General features: G+C 37.6%; 1 protein-coding gene across 1 annotated transcript; it reads right to left on the reverse strand.

The window, feature by feature from the left end:
* Positions 1-1,598: 1,598 nt before the first annotated feature.
* On the reverse strand, positions 1,599-23,929 carry BBS7 (Bardet-Biedl syndrome 7). Its single transcript, XM_063136397.1, has 19 exons — positions 23,842-23,929; positions 23,330-23,395; positions 21,331-21,393; positions 20,129-20,304; positions 17,633-17,819; positions 15,431-15,503; positions 14,994-15,110; positions 14,223-14,353; positions 12,720-12,804; positions 10,596-10,698; positions 9,089-9,281; positions 7,844-7,918; positions 6,426-6,491; positions 5,592-5,731; positions 4,458-4,622; positions 3,786-3,895; positions 3,591-3,694; positions 2,646-2,769; positions 1,599-1,859 (listed from the first exon to the last, which is right to left on the reverse strand). The coding sequence occupies exons 1-19, from the start codon at positions 23,875-23,877 to the stop codon at positions 1,723-1,725; spliced, it is 2,151 nt and encodes a 716-aa protein (XP_062992467.1). The 5' UTR covers positions 23,878-23,929; the 3' UTR covers positions 1,599-1,722.
* Between the last annotated feature and the right edge of the window lie 950 nt (positions 23,930-24,879).

Below are 24,879 nucleotides of genomic sequence, written 5' to 3' on the forward strand. Positions count from 1 at the left end.
ACAATTATAGCCTTTTGCCTATGACTCAGCTCAATGCACAATGGGGCAGTTTGCATGTAATGATGGCAAATCATGGTGCATTTCACACCCTTTTTTAATGTTCTGCCAAGCCCTCATGGGGTAGCATAGGCATGCGCAAGAGGTGTGCCCAGGTACACCCTAATGTTTCAAGCAATAAGTACCGAATTGAGGGGGCCATCCAGATGGGCATTCAGTTGCAGTGGGAAAGGCCCTCCGGCTGCTTTGCCACAGCATCGAAGAACTGCTGCCTCCAAGAGCATCATTGCTCTCAGCAAAGGAATTAAAAGGCCTTACTCCATTCCTGATCTCTTCACTTCCTCTGGCTCAGAGGCACTGTTTTCAAATTTTATTCTCAGTATTTTTGCTATGGTTCAGCAGTCTAAACTGTTGATTAAGTATTTCTGCACTTATTAATTGCTTTATCTTTAAGTTCATCTTTGTATCTGTCATAATCTTTAAAATTCAGACCATCCATATCTGTCTAAAACTATTTCCAGAAACTAAATATTTATTTATTACTTTTCTAATTCATCCAATAACCAATGTTCTCTGGGAAGGTTACAAACAAATACTAAAATGCCGCAGAAAGCTAAAAATATAAAATAAAATACAAATATTGCAAAGAATACAGTACAATATAGTGCAAAATAAAGTAAAATCTACAAAAAATACTGCATTTACTCAGCTGTATTTTCAAACTAGAAAATAACAGTTCTAGATAGTTCATCTGTTACATCTCAATAGGCATGTGATTGCATTCAAGTATCACAAACACCTATTGTCTGTAGTATGAATGGTGGTGAGCAATATAGCTCCTTCCCCCACTCCAGTCCACCCCAACCTATCCCAAATGCCAACAAAATTTTCTGACAATGTTCACTATATCACACATATTTCAGACTTCTTAGAAATTTTATTTACTAATGCATTAGAACAGAACCACTTATATTTTCAATAAATCAGTCACTTTCCTTCCTATATTCATTATTATCTATAACCTACATGACCTATAATTCTGTAAGCACACAGATTGTATATTATATGCAAGATGGGGTGGGGAGATGTCACAGGTGCTGTTGGCATGATCTCTTCGGACTGTTGCGCTATTCTGGGCTTTTTATGTTTTCCTCTCCAGACTTATGCTAGTTTGGTATATGCACTAAGATATGAATTTAAGTTACGCCAATGTTGCAGTAGCCTATATGGTTGGCTGCTATAGCAGGATCATAGGATTACTCTCCTATACAGGAAGTATTTTACCCAATTTAATACAGCTGTAGATCCACAATGTTCAAGCTTACTATGTTCTTCATTGCATAGATTAGAATCCAAAATTAGATTCTTTAAGAGCTAATGCACTGGGAATGTTTTACATTTTCTTATCTAAACTTTATATAAAACATATTTGAAGTATATATACCTGATCTCACTGCAAATTTTGCTAACTATTCCAACCATCATTCAGCAAAAATTCTTGCATGTGATTTCATACATGGTATTGTCTTGACAACTGCTATCAGTCTTTTTAAAAAGGGGGGGAGGAATGCCTAATAAATATAGCACAAGACCTGCTCAAATCTGTTAAATTCAATAAAAATAAAAGTAATGTAACATATGTATAAAATTATGTGAACAAAGATTCAATTTTCCTGGTCTTCATCCACTATCCTCTCTTTAGAGAGCTGTTCCAGTTCTTGCAGTTTAGGCAGCGCTATCAAAAAAGTCAAGCAATGAGTTTTGATCGTAGCTTCCCAAAATTTCCAGAAGAAGAGGAACTTTGGTTTTCACATTAGTACCTTTGAATTTAAATTTATCTATGAATAAATCTGTAATCATACCTGAAAATAAAAAAAACAAAACAGTATTATTTTTACAAAACTTGTTTTGTTTCCTGATTTTTTTAAAAAAACTTAAAACACTTTTTGTACAAGACTATGAGTTAATGACAAGTATTAACCTTAGGGTGGTTGCATCACATGCAGCATGGATGAAATATGTAGTGAAATGGAACTGCATATGTCAGAATTATTAATATATACAAAAATAATATAGAGGCACTGAAATTAATGGCAAGTTTGCCATTTATTCAGTGGAATTTGGTCTATTCACCATTTATACCAATTTATTGATATGTTTGTGTGCACTGTAGAATTGGTTTTTATTTCAGTTTTTCCCTAATGTATAATCTATGTCCTTAGATATATTCTTCCTCCTTGTGGCACTGCACAGGATGGTGGCAACAAGGCTATGGAAACTACAGAATCACACCTAAGGGCTGAAATTAATTATCACTCTATCCACAGCCTGTATGGACTTGATAGGTTTCTGCAAGTACTTTAACTCAGAATGCAGATCTACTGTATGTATGACAAAATACTCATCATCGATCTGATTCCTCCTTTGAAATGAAGGGCAAAGAAGTTAATTGTATTTGAGAGATTTCATGTACATGTCAGAGCTTCTGCATGGAAGTCTCTATGTTGCAGAGTATTTCTATCCACTGTCTGAGAAACTGAAATCTCTCCCTTGAAAAGTGAACAGCAGGAATGGCACAAGTCATTGCCATTCAAAACAAGAAAAACTAATACTAAAGAAAATGAGGGAAATTGTGTTAACAAACCCACCATAAAGTCTTTCAAGAGATGTAGGTTGCTTCTTGTGTTCTGCAAGCAGCTGTTCTGCCTCCTCCAAAATGCTGCGATATTCTGGAATCAAGAAGTCTGTGTTTCCTTCATGAGCTTGTAATTCCTTGAATGGATGTTAAAAAAAACATTAAGTCTGTTAAAGGAGGTTAATCCTATAAACCCAACAGACAAGTTGAATATCAAAAGCTTAAAGATGTATGAAACGAGACAGAGAAGATCGCCACCCTTTAAACCTGTGATGTTCATAAAACTACCTTTGATCACCAACTGAAGCAGATTCCCTTCTATTTATGCCCTTTCACACAACCATAAAGTCAAAACTAGTTTCTCACAATTTACAATCTATTTGTATCATTTACCTCTGCATGTTGTCACTGGTATGATTTACACCAGGGTGGGCAGAGTACAGGCTTGCAGGATCTACTTTGACTAGAACCCTGAGGTCCAGCAGAGCCAGGTGTAAAATAGTGGCTCAAGCAGGCAGGCATACACTAAAATAATTAAGGAACAGCGTGCTTCTGTGCATTGATCAGTACCAGAACAAAGCTCACATGTCCTTTCACACAAAAAATCACTCACGGTTGCCCCCCAAGTGTTCTTTTTCAACAACCCAATATATTTGGTGGGGAGCTGGGGGGAAGCTTTTGAGTTGTTGCTATTGGGTAGTATCCAATAAGGCACAAGCACAAAGTAAATTACGTTGTGCTAGCGTAAGCTATGCCAGTGCAATGGCAAGAGAATTAGATGGCCAGTTTCCCCAGGAACTTAACAATTGCGCCCCATTGGATACTGCCCTATATATTGTCAGGTTTGTCGTAGAAAAACGGCATTCTATGATACTTGTGCACCTGTGATTGTTCCATTGTTAGTTACCTTTTGCTGAACATATACACAATAATCACTTTGCAACTACCAGAGACTTACTTTTAAAGCATCTATTAGTTCAACTTTTTTAGCCAACATCAGCTGGTATTCTAATTTTGGATGGATTAGCTTTAAGGTGTGGTTTACAGACACTTCATTTATATCTAGAAGAAGACAAGAAAACAACTGAATACTTTGAATAAATTTTATACACAAAAATGTATCCCAGCACAGAAGAGAAAACGAAGTCCTTACCGCATGATATATTAAGATTAATTTTCCTTTTAGTGGCTTCTTTAGAGAGCACATCTTTTAGAATGGATATTGTGGATATATTGTCAGATTTGAAGTATCCTTCCCCTTTCCTATATAAAGGACATCAGAAATTAACAATTTAAAACAATTATGTGTGTGACTTCTACTATTACAAGTTTTAAGCTCTAAATTCAGCAGTTTAAACAAATTATATCACCACCTCCTTAGCTCATAAATATACACAATAAATATTCTACCAGATACATATTTGGAGGACTGAACATAATATTAATTCTAAACAGCACAATTTGTCAACTTTTTCAAATTATCTCTGGGTTTGCATTTTTTGCAGGGCCTTAAATAAAAAAAAGTATTTCCCAACTTATTTGGGGAACCTTGGAGAAGTCTTAGAACACTCTAATCCTAACACTTTGAAGCAAATTCTATTAAAATCAACAGAAATTTCTAAATTAAAAGGTTTTAGAACAGAGGTGTACCAAAGAAACTAAACTCCAGAGAGGAACTATACTGGCTTAAGTGAAAGGAAAAAGATATGGACATTCTGAATGCAATCTCCTGAGCAAGCACTACATTTCAGATCTACATTTTAGCATTTGATTTACTACCTTTCATAACAAACCAGCATGCTTCAGTAATTGTATTTCATTTTACCGGTAAGTACATTCAAGCTGTGTATCCAAAAAGGTGTTCTGAAAGTAGAAACTGATGCTCTCCCCCACTGGTGTCTTTTCTGGAACTTCAGGCAAGCAAAATACAACCCAGGAGTGAACTTCAGCAAAGCTGAACTGGCCTTTGAGGGTCAATGTATTCATGGGTCTGAATAAAAAATAGAGTAATTGTCATCCTACTGGAGTAGATAAAGTTAGAAACAAATATTTGTTTTCAGTGGTACAGTAAGCATATGCAAAGTTTTTTTAAAAAAACCACCAATCATTAGAACACAGCTTGATCCAGAAGGACACAGTTGGAAACAGAGACAATAAATATTCTATCAAACTAACTTCTCCCCTGCTTCAGGATCATGTTCAAGCAATTGCTTCAGGAAGTTAATTTAAGTGTCTGCAAGAATGAGATTCAAGATATGAGTAGTGTCTTTGTTCTTTCCCATTCAGTTGCTAGGCACATTTACATGGAGCAAGTTCCATGAAAATCAAAGCTTTACTTTTTAATTCCCCACTCCCACCCCAAAGATTTAAAACCACATTTTTAAAAGAAGTCCTTCTCCCTCACTATAATGAAGCAGCACAACTGCACATACACATGTTGCACAAGGAACAAAATCAAAATCCCATGACCTAGAACTTGCTTGGGATTCAATCTCATTTTGGGTCCAGTAAAGCACAGAAAGGCACAAGAGGAGAAAAATTCAAGCCACAAGCAAAGAGCAATTCAACAAACATCCAAGTGCTACGTAACAGGAAACTTCATCTTTACACTTTTTTGCTCTTAGTTAAGTTTTAACAGGAAGACACCGAAAGAATTGCGGCATAAGCCATAGAAATACAACTTCTAGCAGCATCTATACAAATTCAAAAGGACTGGATCCAGAGGAGCTTCCTGACAGGAGGTTTCCTCTTTCAGAGAAAACACATTCCTTCAAAGGAAGAAGCTCCTCCATTGGAGAAAATAGATCTAGACCCAGCCAGCCCCATGTATTTTCACGGCCAATGCTATAGGTGAGCTTCTGGCTAAATAGACTTCTATTCAACATTGACCAGCAGTAAGCTTGTCGTGCAAACAAACCCAATAATCAAACTAAAACTTATCAGGTGTTTTCAAGAATACCTGTCACGATCGATACAATGTGTCCTCTGATGAAGTGAAAGTGGCCTAATCTGATACTGCCGAACTTGGCAGGTTTTCGGTTGAACCCTTGGAGTTACATATGCTTGCAGTGTCCCATACCGACCTTCAATTGATAGAATCTGTCCAGGGAAGGAGGAAAATAAAGGTGAATTTACTTTAAAGTTATGTTAATATTGAAAACTATCAGTTCTAAAAAATGGTTAACATATTAACCCAGCAAAACACAAATTTTTCTATCATTTTCAAAACCAAATTCAAAACTACCAGTATAAAATGTGTAACTTGGACTGAAGTTTAAGTGGTCAGATTTGGAGACCTCTTTTTGTGCCAGCTAGCCTAATGAAGAGTTCTAGAGAAATCAAAGTTTTAAAAACTTTGTATTTAAAAACGAAGTATTACAAACTTAAAATACTTTTGTTTCTCTTAAATTAAATGACTCTGTTCTCATTCAACTTTAACTGATTTTCATCTCATATATTAATTACTACACTAAAAACGTATTCATTTTTTTTTCTTTCTGTCACCACTGGATTACAGTGGGTTGTATCCAATATTAGTCCTATTTAGAGAAGAGCCATAGAAATGAATTGGATTTAAATTAGACTAAGATTAGATACAACCCCAAAATTACAAAAATCAAAATTAATTAATGCATGTCTCTTCTAAAAACCAAAATATGACCTTCCATCTAATTACACAGATCTTGCTTCCCAGGAATGTTACTGTTATGAATGTGTTCCTCTGAATTAGCTTTTAAGTTCACAATGTCAACAACAGGTTCAATTAACATGTTTAAATTATACTATATTTTACCTTAAGCTCCAGCCTTGTGGTATTTACCTGACACCGATATGTGGCAAGGAGGAAGTTGCCATTTGGCTGTGGAGTATTGAAAATTAGAAACAATAAGCTTAGAAATGAGAATGGAGGCTCACATTTGATTTTGTTCACAACCAAAGCAGTCTACATAATTTTAGTAGTGCCAGTTTTCTACACAACCAGTGAAGGATTGGATTCAAATTTAGGCATGTATAACTGTGTTGGGGAAAGCAGACTTGTCTGCCCCCCACTTACTACAGCAGCAACTCTAACCCCCTGAAAATGCTACACAGAATGATGGAGGCCCCTGTTAAATATGATGGGCAGTGGTGTAGATGGGAGGGGGGTCCCCAAAAAGCAGACAGAGGCACCTTCCCCTGCACCACAGTTCACCCCATTCAGCAGGGTCCTCCAATCTTGTTTATAGCATTGGTGGTGGTGGGGGGGGTTGGGAGTGGAGGGCCTCCCATGGACATCTGCCTTCTGACAGCTCAGTTACATGTGCCTAAATCTGATACAATCTAATGGGTGTTATAGCACCATGAAGCCAAGCACGTTTATTATCGCATGAGATTGCATGAATTAGAGGCCACTACATTAGATGCAGTGGAATCTAGTCTACAAAAGTTTAGGCCATCATAAATGTGTTGATCTTTAAGGTTAAGACATTTCTGTGAACTGCCCAGAGAGCTTGGGCTATTGGGCAGCATAGAAATGTAATGAATTAGTGAATGAGGGGTCGCAAGACCCTTTGTTGTTTTTGTAGCAACACAGACTAAAATAACTATCCCTTTGGAAACTGTAACAATAGAGGGCACCCATTATCTACGAGTAGAATGTGCCTTGTATTCTTAATTTCAAATCTTAAAAGAAATCTAGTTCTAGAAATTGGAAAAACACTGATACTACTTATTGAAAAAGTTATTATATGTACTATAGATTACACTGATATTAACCAAGGTAATTGCCAAAAGAATAAGTGAACAGTGAAGAAGCAGTTCAAAAATCTCCTTATAAACTCTGATATAGTAAATTAGGCTGCAAACCTATGCACACTAACATGGAAGGAAGCACCACTGGACATAGTAGGACTTACTTCTAAATAAACATAAATACTCTATTATAGTGTGATCCTTTTCATTTACTTATTTATTAAGGTATTTTATCCTGTTCTTCATATTATCATCATCATCACCACCACCACCATCACCACCTTCCCTCCGGGCAACTTAACACACAAATAAAAACAAATATGATCAAAATTAAAAAGACAAGTTAGTATTTATTGGCTATATTTGTGTATGCTCTTTCTTAAAAATGCTCAGAAATGCCTTTCATCAAGGCAGATTATAGGGCCAGACCTGCTTATCTTCAGAAATCATTTGGAGCTATTTAGAAAAGGTTTTACATACCTCTGATTCACAGTCAACAACACTAACCACAGCTGAATTTTTATCCACATCTTTTAGGTCTATTGGAACATCACACTATGGAGACAACCAATCCCAGATAATAAAAAAGATAAATATTCAAATACATATTCTGTCGTTAGGTCAATTATGTCGCTTGATAAATCTTACAGTAAAACAGGTATTAGATACATACATATATGTATACATACCCCTATAACACTTAATATAATAAAATATCTAATTTGTTTATTAGATTGTGAGCATGCAAGCAAGGATTGTTTTAGCTTTCAATATCTGTAACAGCACTTAGACCATTTTAGATGCACTGAAAGCCTTCGATAATCCACCTTCTCTTCCCCCTCCCTCGCATGTAAACTATTCAGTTATCCTACATAACAGTTATGCACACAGTGATAAAGGAAAAGGTATATACAATGTAAGAGCATGACAAGAAGATGTGAAAAAGGAAATAGGCTGTAAGCTGGGGTGGGCAACTTGTTACTCTCCAGATGTTTTGGCCTATAATTCCCATCAGCCCTAGCCAGCATAGACAATGTTGAGGGATGATAGGAGTTGTAGGCCAAAGCATCAGAAGCACCAGAAATTTCTCATCCCTGCTGTAACCAAAGCAAGCCTAAGCCACTCACAGTATTGATAAATCCTTAGTACAGATATAGTCTGAAATCCTGTACTCAGTTAATAGGTTCTTAAGTTCCCTTGAAATAAATGGTACACAAGCATAATTAGTGGTGCTGGATTAAAACCAATAGGTACCCAAATAAAGGCACATTTAAACTGTGTTGAAAAACACATTACAAGCATTTTACTCTGTCCCTAAATCCTACCGACTTCAGTAAGATAAAATTAATGCATGTCACAAAATGATTTTCTACTTAATGGAATTTTAAGAAAAATGTACAACCATGGAGAAAAACAAGAGGTTCTTCCAAATTAGACTTTTATTTCAATTGCACTATCTCATTTTTTAAAATATTTTTTTTGTGGGGGCGGGGGGGGGGGGGCAGACAACCTCTTCAGCTTGTAACTCTACTGTGTTTTCCTGATACTTCTTCCATTCTTTTCCTTGCCAGAAAAAAACCCATTAAGGTGGAAAACATGGAATAGCCACACAATGCCTTTTGATTATTACTGCAAGGGACCCTCTATTTCAAATTAAAACCGACTCTGGGATTTTAAAACTAAAATTAGAAGTTTCCCAGTGGCCAGGTTTAAACAATCTCTCACCTGTAGCAAGACAGTATCAATTGCTGCCTGGACCTCTAGAACAAGGCTGTAGCTGGCATCATCTCTATTTAATGTAAACTTATCATTTACACTGAATGTTGGGACTGCTGAAACAGCAGTGCTGGACTGAGAGGACTGCTGGTATTTTTCACGCTCTTGAAGTACCTTGATCTGTAGCTGTTCTAATTCATTCCTACGGCAAAAAATAAAACAGTTAGCAAACCTAAAGTTGCTCTAGATCAGTGGTTTTCAACCTTTTTTGCTCCATTCCCTCCTTTCACCATTGTTCAGAATATAATTTCCCCCTTCCCAAGATAGTCTAACTCAAAAGGTGCATTCCAAATAATATGCATATAATATTGAAAATCTTTTATTTTTTCTATATTAGTCCCATTTAAAGGGGCAACACAAAGCATGGCCCCTTTTCTGTTCTCAGCTCCCATGCTTTGTGTTGCCCCTTTAAATAGGAAGCTTGAAACTTCTAGGATTGCAAGGGAGGGAGGGAAAAGAGAGCAACATGACACTTTTCTGGGACTAATCTACAGGACATCATACTTTGCTGAATAGTGGTCCCAATTCCCCCCTGGAACCCTAAAATTCCCCCTGGGGGGGGGAATTCTCCCCTTGTTGAGAACCAATGCTCTAGATAATAAATTTGTGTCTGAAAAATAGTTTAGATCTTTATCTTTTCCACTTTATTCCATTAAAAAGTAGAATAAAGATCAGAAATAATGTTAGACATTAAATTCTAATTAGCAAAATTCTGTCCCTAAAAGACATGTATTCAGATGAAAAATGCATAATACTGCAAAATAGTGGAATAATATCTTCAATGTTATTTCCCTAATATTATGTTAGACTTTATTACTAAAATTTGTACATTGTCTTTAAAAATGCTCAAAGCAGGGGACAAAAATAAAGAAAGCAGAAACATCTTTTCAATTCAATAGTCACATCCTGGCTTATTTTCCTTGTTTGTTAGCATTAAAACAGAGTTACCCAGTTTGGATATAACAGGGAACTCTTCCTTAATATAATCCAGAATATTTGTGCCAAAGCCAGCATATGATTGGAGAAGGGGGAATGGTGATTGGAGGTGTACTGGTCTCCAATACTCTTCCAAGGTTTATGAAGCCTGTATTGATCATCCAAACCAAGTCACTGTGTGCCACCAAAGAGGCATGGTAATTTGTGAGATCTATTTCAAGTCTGAAAGAGACAGGAAGACTTGCAGTTCATCAGCACAGTAGCAATTTCACACTAGAAAGGTAAAAATTCAAGGCAACGTTATAGAAAACAAATGATGCCATGAAAAGCATAACTGAAACTCAGCTAGAGTAATGAATTGTTGTATTATTACAGATATTAGCAAACAACTGACAAGTGACGAAGCATATAGTTATTAGCCAGATGATGTGCTTAGGCAAGTGCTCAAGATATATGCAAAGATAAAGCAAAATTATTATATTTGTCCCTTTTTTGTACTTGAATAAAACAATTGTATTACCTCAAAGATAAAACCTTGTTCTGCATTTCATGAGTCATCTTTAATCCATCCCCTGATCCACATTCTCTATGAATAGGCTCTGTAGTCAGGCCTGACACCCACCCTAAAAGGTGCATATGAAAAACTGTGTAAATATTCCAGATATTCTTAAAAGGGTACTACTATTAAGTGTACTACCAGGAATCTTAGGTCTAAGGTTGGGACCTAGCGTACTAAGCTGCCATGGACTATTTATGAGAAAAGGATGTGCAACATCACCCTCTGTCGTATACATCCTCTAGATTGCCCAGGCTGGGTCAACATAGTAGCGCACCTTCTGCTTGCTGCACTTCAGAGTCCAGTTTCCTTGGCTTAAACTACTGGCCTCAGGGAATCCATGCTAGAGAACATAACCTCCATATCTAATTTTATGTATAGCTGAACCTGGCAAAGTCCTGCCAACATTAAAAGACCATGAATGCCTTTGCATAAAGGTATGTTTGGGGGACTGTTTAGCATACTGCATTTTCATAAACCATATGATACCCACGTCTAACCCTCCCTGATTTCCTGCCAACCTGTGCTACAAATATGGGAAACCATTGACCAATCACAGGTGTCCAAGTTTCTTTGGATATTGCTTTCCATGCATTAAGATTAACACATACCATAGTAAAGTGTGAGCACTCACATAGAACTACCCTTAAATTTTGCCACCCTGTGTTGCCATTGCATAACCTAAGAGAGAGAATGTGCTTTGCTATATTGATATGAAAAGGAAACGGTGTGATGGCCATTTAAGCACGCTAGTTCTCCAGTGCATTAGATAGCCAATCAACAGGATTGATTCCAATGGCTTCTAGTCAGGAAGAGGAAAAATGTATGAAATCTAGGACTGTCAATCAATTAAAAAATTTTTTTTAACAACTAACTAGTTTTTAAACGTTCAGAGTACAGTCCTTTGGTTAATTATGCATGGGTTCAATATGACATATATGCAAATAAATATGTGCGGGATTACACCCTTAAGCTCCACAATGTATAGCATTGCTTAAGACATGACAAAAGTGCATATGAACTTTAATAAGGGAGCTGTGAAAACCCATAAATAAATATCCCTAGTGGGACATGAGGCTTTATTGCCGATATTGAGGCCTATATGTGGGCACTTAGGGTGATGGGTTCATAGTAAAAAATAAATTTAAAAAATTCAAATCTTCACTCAGCCATTAAACTCACAAGATGGCCTTCAGCAAGTCATTGACTAGGTTCAGACAACAAAATAACCAACATTCAAAGGTTGACTATGGATTGAGTGTAGGTTGTCATTGAACCATGGGTTGTTATTGAAATGTGGGTTATCATGTTCTTTGAACCCAGCCGTGGTAACAAGCCATGGTTTTATAATCAAAAACAACCCATGAAGAGAATACATGGTTTCTTGTTAGGTTGTATACACAACCCACACTCAACCTATACTCAACACCTTTGACCATGTGCCATTGTGTTGTCTGTACCTAGCCGTTATCTCTGACTTCTACCCTCGATGCACATCAGCCCCTGAACTCGGAAGCTTGAAAACATCCAGTGCAGAGCGGGAGGAGCAGTGGAGGCAATCTTCACCTCTGCTGCTCCTTCCACTCTGCATTTGTGCTGGATGGGCTTTTTTGTCCATCCAATTGGGGCATTCCAGAAGAGAAGGGAAGGAGGCTGGAGAGGCTTCAGAATGTCTTGTATCCCAGTCTCTACAATCTCCTCCCCTCTCACTGAAATGTCCACTTGACGCACTCTCCAAAACTAATTTCCTGACTTTTGAGAGGGAGCCAGAGTAGTTCTTTCTGCACTGGCTGCTAGGAGGATGGCGGGGAGGGGTGAAGTACAGATTCCCAGATCCGAGGTTGGAGCACTGTCTCTGACCCCAGGTCCAGGAATGCAAATTATTCTATACCTTCCCACTGTATAGGACCCATATGATTGCTCCCCTAATCTTAGAAAGATTAGACAAGAACTATGCCACTATTTTATAATCTCTCCTAATACAATAATGTTTTATTCCATTAACCCATTCTTTTGAATATTGTAATTATTTTTATTCCAGTTAAATGTATGATAAATTCATATGTTTTGAAACATTAAAAATATAACCTGAGTATGTTGATGTTACGATCTCATCATAGCCCTCTTTCCCAACACAGCCGCCTTGGACAGATGTGACACTTTCTGACAAGGCCTAAAAATAAGACACAAAACCCTTGAGGCACATATTTATTTTCTTGAGTTCTATTTATAAGATTAAAAAATTGTACTCATTGCCAAGTAAAAAATTAACCATTTTTTGAACATTTTTTTTAAAAAAATTGCTATGGTCTTGAACAAAAAGGCAGTTCACTTAATAATGCAACAGAATTATAAATGAAAATGAGGAAAACACAGGTGTTAAAGAAAACTGGAAAGCATAATTCAATTCAAGGAGTACAATCTTTATGTAATGAATAGCTTAAAGGACTATTTTTGTTAATTTAATTTAATTTTTTATCCCATCGTAAAATCTCTAAGCAGTACATGATGGGACATGTATGACCTGCTTCTGGTTGCATTCCTGTGAAACATAGATGGAAGTACTTTTTCCGATTACTCCTCAGAAACGTACTATTTTAACTGTCTCCAGGCACATGATGCAGCCAGCTTGCTGAAGCCGTAGTTCTGCTCAGTGCACGGATAAGGACCCATCTAGGAGCCCCATGTACACCACCTTGAATTCCATGATAGAAAGGCAGAATATGAATGTACTAAATAAATAACTTCGCAGTTCGTCTAAGCTAGCATATTAGAAAACATCACAACAGCACTTTACATGATCCGCAAGACTACACAAAGCCCTTGTGCACTCTCAAGAGTAATCCAGTAGGTCTGCTATCATGTGTGGCAGAAGATCCCTCAATATCTAGGGGTAGTTCGCATGACACAACAGCCCATTGTGGGTTAATTTATCCATGATGAACTGCAGTACATGCTAGCCACCATTATGAATATAAAAGCTGCAGGCCAGATCATCAGAACCTGGGTGGTGGAGGTTATTTGAGGGTTAAACAACCCTCACATATCTCTAAAACAGACCATGGGTTATATGAGGGTTGCTTAACTCTAAAATAACCCCACTATCTGGGTTTGGATGACATGACAAGCCACATCAACTCCCAGAAGGGGATTACATATATAATGGCCAACACCATGTGCTGTGGGGCCCTGAGGGTTTATTAACTCCACCACGGGCTGTTGTGTCATCCAAACCAAATTATTGCTGTTTATTATGGGGATATGAGAGGTTTAAAAGGATCACCCTCTAGATATACAAGTTTCGGCTTTGCTGGATTACAGCATAAATCTCTGACATTTAAGTGAGATGTATCTATTAGCCTAGATATTTAACATCTAGCCCTTATATGTGGGGACCAAGAAACATGCATGTGCAGCTGTGCTCCAACCTCTACTCTAATCCTGGCACAGATTCTTTACCAGGCTTGCTTGTAAGGCTTAAGGCTGAGTAAATATGTGAAAAAATATTTGATCTAGAGCATTACAATGTAAAAGAAAATATTAAGATAAATTATTTTTGTAGGAAGCAATGGTTTTATATAATAAACTTACATGTTCATATCTGAGAACAGGACTCCTTGCATTTTCAAAGTTATAGATTTCTAACATTCCATCATCTCGACCAATAAGCAGTTCTTTAACTCCATCTCCCAAAATATCAAAGCTATCCATACATAAGATGCCTGGAATACAGTACATGAAATATGCATCAACATCAAACTGACTAATCATTTCAGCTATTTTAAACCTCACTGGCAATTTATAGTTTTTTTAAAAAAATAAAATGCTGTAATAACTATTACCTCACCTGAAATCACATAAGGGTTTTAAAGAAGGATATACACATACTCACACACACACACGGAAGGTCTAGAAAATTACCTTTAAGCCATCTCCCTCAGGAAAGCATTAAAATCTCTCTCTCTCTCGCCAGATAGTGACTATGTTTGACACAGTGGTGGCTCACCTCATAGAAAGATCAAAATAATATCTGCTATGAAACACATACAGGAACTGGAAGAGAAGGTGATGGAATTGTCTTTGTCCCACTCTATAGTTTCCCCAAACCTGTTTTAGGAACTACAATGAGGAGACCACTTCCAGTCAATGACATAAATGTTGCGTATCATAACCAAATAGCATGCTTGAATTGATGTTAAATTCAATTGTTTGGGGGAGTTATTGGTAAATCTGTTATTTCTTAAGTATTATACCTTAGACAGCGCAATATGTAAGCCATAATTATAAAGAGAGTTGTGAACTTCTTTTATACTACACCAGCTGTAACAGCATATGATCTGGGGAAAACACTAAGGCACCTACCACCTCTTTTTTTCTCATTTCCGATTTTCCACTTTTCTTCTGGAGAAACTCCAGTGATCTGTACCAGACCAATTTTACCATCAGATGTCCCAAACAGAACTTCTTCACCAGAGTCACCTAGGAATAGAAATTAGATTATGGTTGCCGTAATTATTTAGTAGAATTCTGCAAACTATTTTCAAATTCAGAACTCTAACGTATTTTTTTAATGGTGTCTTATGGAAAAGTCTCAAAAATATTATAGAAATTGATTGTTTGCCTTATTCCCACTGGTCCTAGGAACAGACGTGGGTAAAAAGTATTCTGCCACTATGGGAATTCATCTATAGCAATATAATTAATAATTGTTATTTAAAACAAAGATTCTTTGTCTATTAAAATCCACTTTCTTCATTTTATTAAAATTCAGTAAAAATAAAGTAATAGATTCTACTTACCACCGTTTCCATTGTTCAAAGCCAGAACAGCAGGTGGACCAGGGACTTCCATTTCATACAGCAAATCTGACCCCTCAAGAAAATGAAGTGGAGACACAATTAGATCTCGAGTTTTTTCTTTCATTTTCAGTTAAAGCAAAGGAAGGATGTGTAAAAGCAGAGCTTTCCAGAATTCTGTATTGTGTTACTGCACTTATGGCTGGATGAAACCTGGGGCCTAATCCATCCAATGCAACCCAGAGCCATGATCTTATTCAAAAGCCAGGCCCATTTATACTATTTGGGGGAAATATTATAAGTTCAAAGGAAACCTGAGTATAATGATAACAAAACAAAAGAGAAAACAGTATCAATGCGAAGCAGAAATCACGGAACATGCTGGAAAGATCTGCTAGGATAAGAGTTCGGGGGCAAATTGGTTTGATATATTTTCTTCTAGCTCTGAATATATACAGTTACAATGAGTCCACTGTATCACCTGATTAATTTGATTCGATGCTGATCGTGTGTATTAAGGATATCCCATGTTTGATTATTGTGTTATGTTTGATGTGACTGGATGTTACATCTTTTTGTTATAAACGTAAAATTCAATTATTATTTTTAAAAAAAAAACGTGAAGCAGAAACAGAAAATACTAGGTTAGATGGACAAATAGTATGACCTGATGAAGGGTGTCATCAGATGAGCGTTTTATCTCATGCTCACTACTGCCCACTTACGGATGTTCGTGCGTCCTTTAGACAACGACATCCACCTCCTGCATGCCTCCCGCTCCTTCTTGCTTGTTTTCCATCACAAAATGGACTCCTTTTAATCTGACTTTAAAAAAAAAAAAAACACACAGAATGTGCCGCCATTTCCTGCTGTGTGCAGGAAAAGTGGCACGCTAAAAACAGCCCCTGAATGGGCCACATGGTCTTTCTTTACTTCCTCTTTCTTCTCCAGGTAGAAAGAGGAAGTATCGTGGGACAGAAGAGGGGATGGAGAAGCGATGGTATGCAACCGCATACCATCTGAGGATGCTCATAAAGGAGCTTCCTGTATTTCTAAAGAAAACATGAGGTGAGAGCTTCAGTAAACTAGGTTGTCAAGGTAAATAAACAGAAGGATCTCAGAAAATTCTTTGGAGGGAGTTCCACAAGCAGGATACTGCCAATGAAAAGGCCCTGTCCTCTTGACAGAGCAGGGCCTCCAAATATGGCCACAACTGCTGGGCAGGTTCATGCTGGAAGAAATGATCCTTCAGATAAATAGTTGATGCAACCTCAACTATTGCTTCTATACCACTTATTATATACAAATGTAAATACACTAAATAAAACATTTAAACGGTGTTCCTCTTTTTAATTCAGAGAATTAATGATCCCTCTGTCAAAAAGAAAAGCTTCAACTCATGGTTAACAAAAATGCAATGATTGAAATGAACATAAATCATTACTATAATATAGCATAATGATTTAGAATGTATAGGTGGCAATATACATATATTTTATTATTTAAATACTTTATAAACTCTTTTATAAATTGTAAGTATTTGAATGAGATATATCAAAATGCACATACAAATGGCTTAAAGTTATATAACCCAAGAATGCTTTATAATTTTCAAAATGTAAAAGTCTGTTTTCTTAGATCCATTTATTACATTCTTATAGGTACAAGGAAAGAAATGTTGGCTTACTTATCAACCTGTAACATATGCACATACTAAATGTATTTCCAGCCACATAAAGCAAAGAAGCAAGGATTGGCTACAATCTTCTGCCAAATATACATCCTTGTACTGTTGCACAACATGTGGCCCCTGTAGGGTTTTGTGGAACTGTGTGTGGGATAAATATCCCAAAATAAAAATGAATGAATAATAAATTCTCAGTTTGATGAAACAGGAAATGACAATGGATTGGATCAGATCTAGATTTAGAAGCGTGGAAATGGGATGGCAGAAGAGGACTTCCCAATTCCTCCTCCCCATGGCAGCCCCTCCAGTCCCAGGATTGGGGGACCCTGTTGAATGTGATGATCTGTGATCCAAGTGTAGCAGAGGAAGAATCCCTGAAAATTAAGCAGAGGCACCTTCTGTGAACAGAGACCTTCCATTCATGAAAGGCAGATTTGGATCCAACCCAATGCATTTGCTGCCTTTTTCTCTGAATCACTGTCAACATATGATAATGGAAACAAGCAAATAAGTCTTACCTGCAAAACTCTAAGCACTCTATCTTGACATGCCAATACGGGTGTAATGCAAGACAGTTTTTCTACTGGAAGACAGAGAACATCATTGATTTTATCTCCTGATAGGTAGTAGTGCTGGTCTTTACAGTCACAATAATGGTTATAGATATAGCTTGCACCAAGGAAGAGATCTGATCCAGATATATGCCTAAAATGATAATAATTATAATCAATACTATCTTTTCATCATTGTACTAAAAGTTAAAATCTTCTAAGTTCCATCTCTATGTGTACAATGTTTTTGCATTATATTTTGTTAAGTGTTCACACACTTAGACCCAAACTACAAACATTCAATGGAGGTGATCAGGACCATATCAGGAATGGAGGAAACTTTGCCCAGCACCACCACAGGGTTTCACATGTGTGTTTGGGATGGGTGGGGGACCACGACAGTACAGGGTGATTAATAGCAAGAAAATGGTAGTAAAAAGTATTAACTGCTTTCCTTCTAATTTTTCCCTTCTCAGTGGCCTAGTTCAAACAACACATTAAACCATGCTGCTTGGTAAGAGAACTACTGAAAACAAGTCAGTTGTCCTTCAACTCCACGTGGGTTTTCTGCCGTTCTTGGCTGGCTTTTACTGTGCTCCCACATTCAGGGAGGCTCCTCCTGATCCAGCTTCTGACGGGCAGCCAATCTGGTGTGACACCTCCCACCTCCTCCTGTCAACTCTGCCCACTTAGCAGTGAGCTCTGTCATCTTATAACCCCAAAGCTCCCTTCCACTCCAACACTGTCTGGGTTCCCATGGGGAGGAATAAAGATGGTCTCTGAGCCTGCCCCTTCTTCTCGATAAGCCCCTGAGAGCAGGTTCTTCACTGCCTCCTGGGGAGTCTTGGGGAATTTCCTCCCCCACATCCTAGTTCTGCTGGGTTTCCTCTAACTCCGTCCCCAAATCTGAATCAGAGTCGAAACCAAAACAGAGTGCTTGAGCTTAATCCAGATGCTCTCTGCATGTTATTGTTTATGTTCTAAGTAGTTTTGTCAAGTTGCAGTCATTTGACTAAGAGTACAAATGGTGGATTAAGAACAGGGAAAAAATGTAATATTATACTGAAATAATATGTACTGCGGCAAGAATAATGAGGACTAGAGAAAATGGCTTGGGCAGCAAATAAAAAAGAATCAAACCATACTTATCATTATACCAATACAGAGCAGCGACTAGAATACTGAATTTGGATGTGGGTTCAAATCTGCTTATTTACAAAGCTCATTGTGTTTCCTTGAGCAAGTAATTGGGCCAGTTCACAAGATTAAATAAACCACAGTGGGTTGTTTAATCTCCTGCACACGCTGGGCGCCATTCCCCTAATTACCCATCCAGGTTTGGCTTGTTGTGTCATCAGAATCCAGGCTATATGGCTTGAGGGAGAAACAACGCTAAAATAATCCTACAACAGGCCATCGGTTATTTAAGGTTGTTTCTCTAACAAGCCATATCACCGAGATTCGGATGACACAACAAACTGTGCCTGGGCGGGTAATTAGGGAAATGGAGCCCAGCACACGTCAGACTTGTTTTGATTGTGCACACCAAGTCACTCACTTTCTCCCATGATTGCTTTGGAGCTAAAATATTGCTCTGAGCTCTTCAGAGAAAGGATGGGATATCAATGTAAGAATCAGTAAGGCAGAAGGAAGCCTTCTAAGTACTTTTAGTTTGGTTCTGAACTCAAAATGATACAACTGACAAATTTGATTAGTTTCTTCTTTAATACAGAACACTATTGTTCCCAATACCAACCTATTATTAGAGACAGATTAGTTTTCCAGAGAATTGAACATGTTATGAAAGAAGCATTACTGTCAATGCTGTGTATACCAATTCAACTGCCTTTGCTAGTAAATAGATTTTGCAGTGATTCAGAAACCTGTAAATTCTGTTTGACTGGAGCTGACCACAGAACAAAAGAAACAAGTGTATACATGATGAATAACAATGCCTCTCTCATTCATTCAACTTGTTTAAAAACTATTATTTGACTCCAACTATATGACCATTTTACAAAGTGTAGGTACAGACAGTACTGTGAAAATCTCAGTTAGATTTAATTGTGATTTAATTTAATTGTGGCTCAGCTAAAGTTCCACACTATTTCAAGCTTATCTTTCAATTAAACTGATTAGATTTAAATGACTCAACTAATTTCCACATTTATTATTTTAACAACTTCCATTAAAATCAGTGCTTATGTGTATATATACTGTGGAGGGGGAAAATATTGTTGTATAAAGTAAGACTGGTGGTGGGAGGGGGACACCTTTATACAGAAACATACAACAATACATGGTTTAAGCTAAGATAAGAAATCATATTAGACTACATAAAATGATTATTAAAAGGGAGATTGGAATATAACAATTCTTTGATTCACCCAGTAGGATAACAGTTTAGCACCTAATGACAGTAACACATCTAAGTACTACTAATGTATTTTTCAATATACATACATAGCTTTGATGTTCTCAGTGAGGTTGGTATTAAACGAAAGGAACTGTTTCCCTTTTTTTGTGAAACCTCTAACCTCAGATCCTGCAGCTACAAAAATTTTCTCCTGGAGTGTATTAAGAGCACCTCCCAGTTCTAGCCTTGCAGTCTTTTCCCCTGGCAAAGTCTTGAATACTGGCTAATGAAAGAAAAGAAAAATAATATTCAGTGCCATAACAAAGCAAACGTTGGTATGTGTTTTAAAACAGAAAATATATGTATTCCCTTTTGTATTATTTCATTGATTTCATACTACCCATATATCTAAGAAATTTGGTCCTTCTAAGTAGCTTATTATTAAAGTGAGTTGATTACAACATTTATTTAAAATCAAATATACACATTGCCAAATATCCCAAAACCCAGCTAACAAAAAGTCAACCAATACAACTGAATAGCAACCAAAACTAGAGTTCATACCTTAAAGACCATACATAATTTACTGAATGGGCAGTATTCCTGCTCTAGCATTGCACAGATGGAACTTTTCTAAGTAAAGTGACCCAGAGACTGGCATCTGTGATTGATCTTAACATGTATAGAGTGAAATTCTCTATGGTGTATGTGATTGAAACAGCAAAGAGCTTCGCTGGTGAATTCCAGCACCAGGGCTCAAATTATGGGAGGAACTTTAATGAAAATCACAAGCCCCCTCTCTAATTCCTGCAAATATTAGCCAACCCATGCCCCCATAGCCATATAGCAAAGGAAAGGGGGGGAAAAGGGAGAAGAAAATGGAAGAAAACAGGGTTATGGTTTATATTTTGATGCCTCTCCAGCATTTGCAATTAGAAAGAAGAAAGGGAGGGAAATAACATCAACTTTAGCTCACAATACTTGGACAAAAAGTAGAAATTATCTATACGTACAAGTTAGAGCACACATTCTAGATGCCCAAACAAACATCTGAGCAAAGCTGTGATGAAATGTATGCTCACAAGTAGCAAGAGCTGTGAGATCTTCAGCCTATCAAAAAGATAGTGTAGACATATCCCTTCCATCCTTGAAGTGCAAATTACTTGGCAATCCAAAAGGCTTGCATAACCCATTTCTGTGTACCATAAAAAGCCTTAATAAGTCCATGTTTTAGTAAATTAAGCTTCTATTGGAGCAGTAGCTGAAAAGCTATGTAGTAGGAAACTATGTAAACTATTAAATGACTTACCACAACTTCACCCTTTTTGATACCAAAACAGGTAATAACACCGTCATGATCTCCAATGACAACCTTAAAAATAAAATAAATAAGAAGCTATGTCTACATTACTCCTTTAAGAGTTCAAAGGAAAGAAACTTCTGTCTACTTAATAAGGATGATATCCAGCTATATTTGGGTGACCATATGAAAAGTAAGACGGGGCTCCTATATCTTTAACAGTTGCATAGAAGAGAATTTCAGCAGGGGTCATTTGTATGCATGTCGCACTTGGTGAAATTACCTCTTCATCACAACAGTTAAAGCTGCAGGAGTTATACTGTGACCAGATTTAAAAGAGGGCAGGGCACTTGCAGCTTTAACTGTTGTGATGACACAAATGACACCTTCTGAAATTCCCTTTTCAATACAACTGTTAAAGATACAGGAGCCCTGTCCTCCTTTTCATATGGTCACCCTAAGCTACATTCTCTAATCTAGACTTTCTCCCTCCTAATTCAAAAGGCATGTCTGATATTTCAACTTGGATATTTCTTTGTCCCAAACTCAATAGGCTCAAGATTCAATCTCATTTTTCCTTCTTCCTAATTAGTCTTCACATCCATCAACACTACCACTATCCTGCCTGTTTGATTTTACATTTCGATTCTCCTTGTCTATATTCAATGTTTCCCATATTCAATGTCAGCAAATCACATTGTTTTTCCAACACTGCAAAAATACTTTCTTTTCCCTGTATCCCTTGTGCTAAAACTCTAGTTCATTCTGATTGTGACCTGCCTTGACTAACATAGTTCCCCATGTTATAACTCCATCCTTTCACCTCTTCTGCCAAATGATCCACTTTTCCTGTCATTCATACCATGCAGTACCTATCCCCAAATTCCTACACATTTCTGCATTCTAACACAAACCACTCGTCCTTGTCCTTAAATCTCTCTGTGGCCTTATCACCCTATCTTTTTGCCCTTAATTCCCACTATGTCGTGCCTGATTTTCACTCTTCCAGCCTTTGCTGCCTCTTGATCTTTTAATAACTCCCTTGCTGGAATCCCCTCTTAGAACATCTATCTATATATGTTAGGCTACTTGTCTATGTTTCCCATCAAATACTTTCTCAAAACCTAACAGTTCCATATAACTTTGGCTTAATCCCTTAGTCCACATCCCAAACTCAAATGAATGTGTACTTTGTTTACATTCGCCCTCTGCTATCCTTTCCTCTCTTCCCCATGCAGTCTTCCCCAAGGTCAAAATTTAGATGATAAGCTACTCAGGATGGTAACCCTGTGTTTTATGTATATTACCATGTACATTGATACATATTATTTCTATTTTTAAAAAACACACGAACAAATGGGTTCTCAATAGGATTCAGTAAATCACATTAATTTGTAAGTAATCAAGGGCACAATTCTGTGCATGTTTAGACAGAAAAAAGTCCTACAACTCGCAGCATTCTTCAAACATCCAGCTGACTGGGGAATACTGGGGCTTATAGGGCCTTTTCTGTCTAAATATGCATAGAATTGCACCCTAAGTTACTTAACAAAGAAAGCTTAAAGGTTATTCGTTAAACCTTTCAGCTTAAACCTTTTACTTTCATGCATTTCAAAGGTGACAGCAGCAACCATCTTCTAGGTGGGAGGTATAGAGCAAATCCTCCTGTGCAGCAGCATATTACTGAATATGATGACCTTTGGATTGGGCCCTAATTCTAAACTAACTCATTGTTTCTAGTGCACTTACTTACATGTTTCAGTTTTGATGGTAAGATCTATTTCTCAAGCCACTCCAGTTTATGAAAGGTAGCTCTGAAAAATGAACACTGAGCCTAAAACATAAGACCGTTATCCGTGACTCAGAGGATCCTAAATAAAAACTAGATAAGATACCTGTTAAAAGAATGTTACTTCTATTTTATATCTCTGCTATTTGTCCTCAGACTACAATTTGTATGTGTAACCCTCATCAGATAAAAATATTTTAAATGAATACACTACTATACCTTCTGTGTTGCTTTGCGTCCTGATGCAGGGAGCAATTTCATGGTTTTCTGAGATGTCACTCCCACCTAATTGGGAAGGAAGCCCACGTTTACTGTTAATTTGTTTATTTACTAGATGTCTATATTTAAAAATATCTCTAAGCCGTTTCAAGTCTAACATTTCAAAATGGATTGTCATATACAAAATATTAAACTATTATTTTAAAGTTTGTTTTATATGAGAATAAAGATATCCAGGCGTGGTTAAGATTCTGTCGCAACAGTGTTTACGAAAAGGTCGTAACAAGAGTGTCCTCTGTACTTAAAATAGTAACAGATTAAGGCTGCAATAATAAACAGACTTAGTTAGCAATTCAATGGCCCCTAGACCAATATCGGGGGGCCAATCCCATCCCCAGAAGTTGTGTCGGTAGTAACAGCAACAGGGAGGACTGAGGTAAAAACGACACTCCGTTTACCACACGGCGCAAAGCGACTTGATGACGCCCACGCATCCCGGCGGCCCACAATACCTGCAGATAATCCACTCGGTTCAGGCTCAGGTCCATGGCGGCGAGCCTTCAGCGCTTTAATACCACCAAATCCAGATTTCCTCTCCCCTTCACAGCGTGCCCTGGGCGCCAGTATCCCCCCGAGGCTGTTCTTCTGCCCAAACAACCAAGTCAGGCCTCAACTGATGCCCGCTCTCCGTTACCATGGTAACGAGGCAGGCCTCTATCATCTCCGGGCTTCAATTGGGTACGGCGTAGAGGGAGGAGGCGGGCTCCGCTTTGAACGCGCCCTATGATTGATCAAGGAGCTGCCAATCTAGTAAAACATGTTCCTCTGCCTACGAGTCCAGCGCAAGAACGTCTGAAAGCCGAGAGGCTGTTCTAAGTAAGAGGAGAAAATAAACCAAAGGAGGAGAATCTGTGTTGTGTACGTGAGTATGTGAAATGGTTGATTCTGTCATAAAGTGCAAGTGCAAGTTTTGTAGCACCCTAAAAACGAACACATTTATTATGGCATAAGCTTTCGCGCTTCATGAGATGCATGCAGTGGTACCAGTCTTTGGTGCTTGGCATGTGTATATGCATGTGAGGGGGGAAACGTTAACAGAGATTTAATAGTAATGAAATACAAAAGTACAATTTAGCTAAAGCTCAAATGCATGCAAAAGTGCTCACCATTCACAATTGCAGCAATTGGTAAATATACAAACACAGTGTTCAGTGGAGTTTATTCATTTGATTTGTACCCCACCTTTCTACCAAGAAAAATGTTACTCAGTGGCTGTGTTCAGACGACACACTAATCAACTGGGAGGGTAATAGGAATAGAATGGGAAACAACCATTGATTAGCATGTCTTCTGAACTCAGCCAATGTAGCTTACTCCTGGGTAAGTGGTTATAGGATTGTAGCCATAAACATCAAATCTACCAAGCTGCAATAGAGGGAGTGAGGAAAAGCAGGAACCTTCCTTCTGTTTTGCTGAGAGACAGTCTTAATCCAGCCCCTTCCTCCCTCAACTGTCAATTTAGTAGCAGGGCTGGCCCAAGACATTTTGCT

This window comes from Elgaria multicarinata, chromosome 10 (genome assembly GCF_023053635.1).
Source record: "Elgaria multicarinata webbii isolate HBS135686 ecotype San Diego chromosome 10, rElgMul1.1.pri, whole genome shotgun sequence".
Taxonomy (NCBI): Eukaryota; Metazoa; Chordata; class Lepidosauria; order Squamata; family Anguidae; genus Elgaria; species Elgaria multicarinata.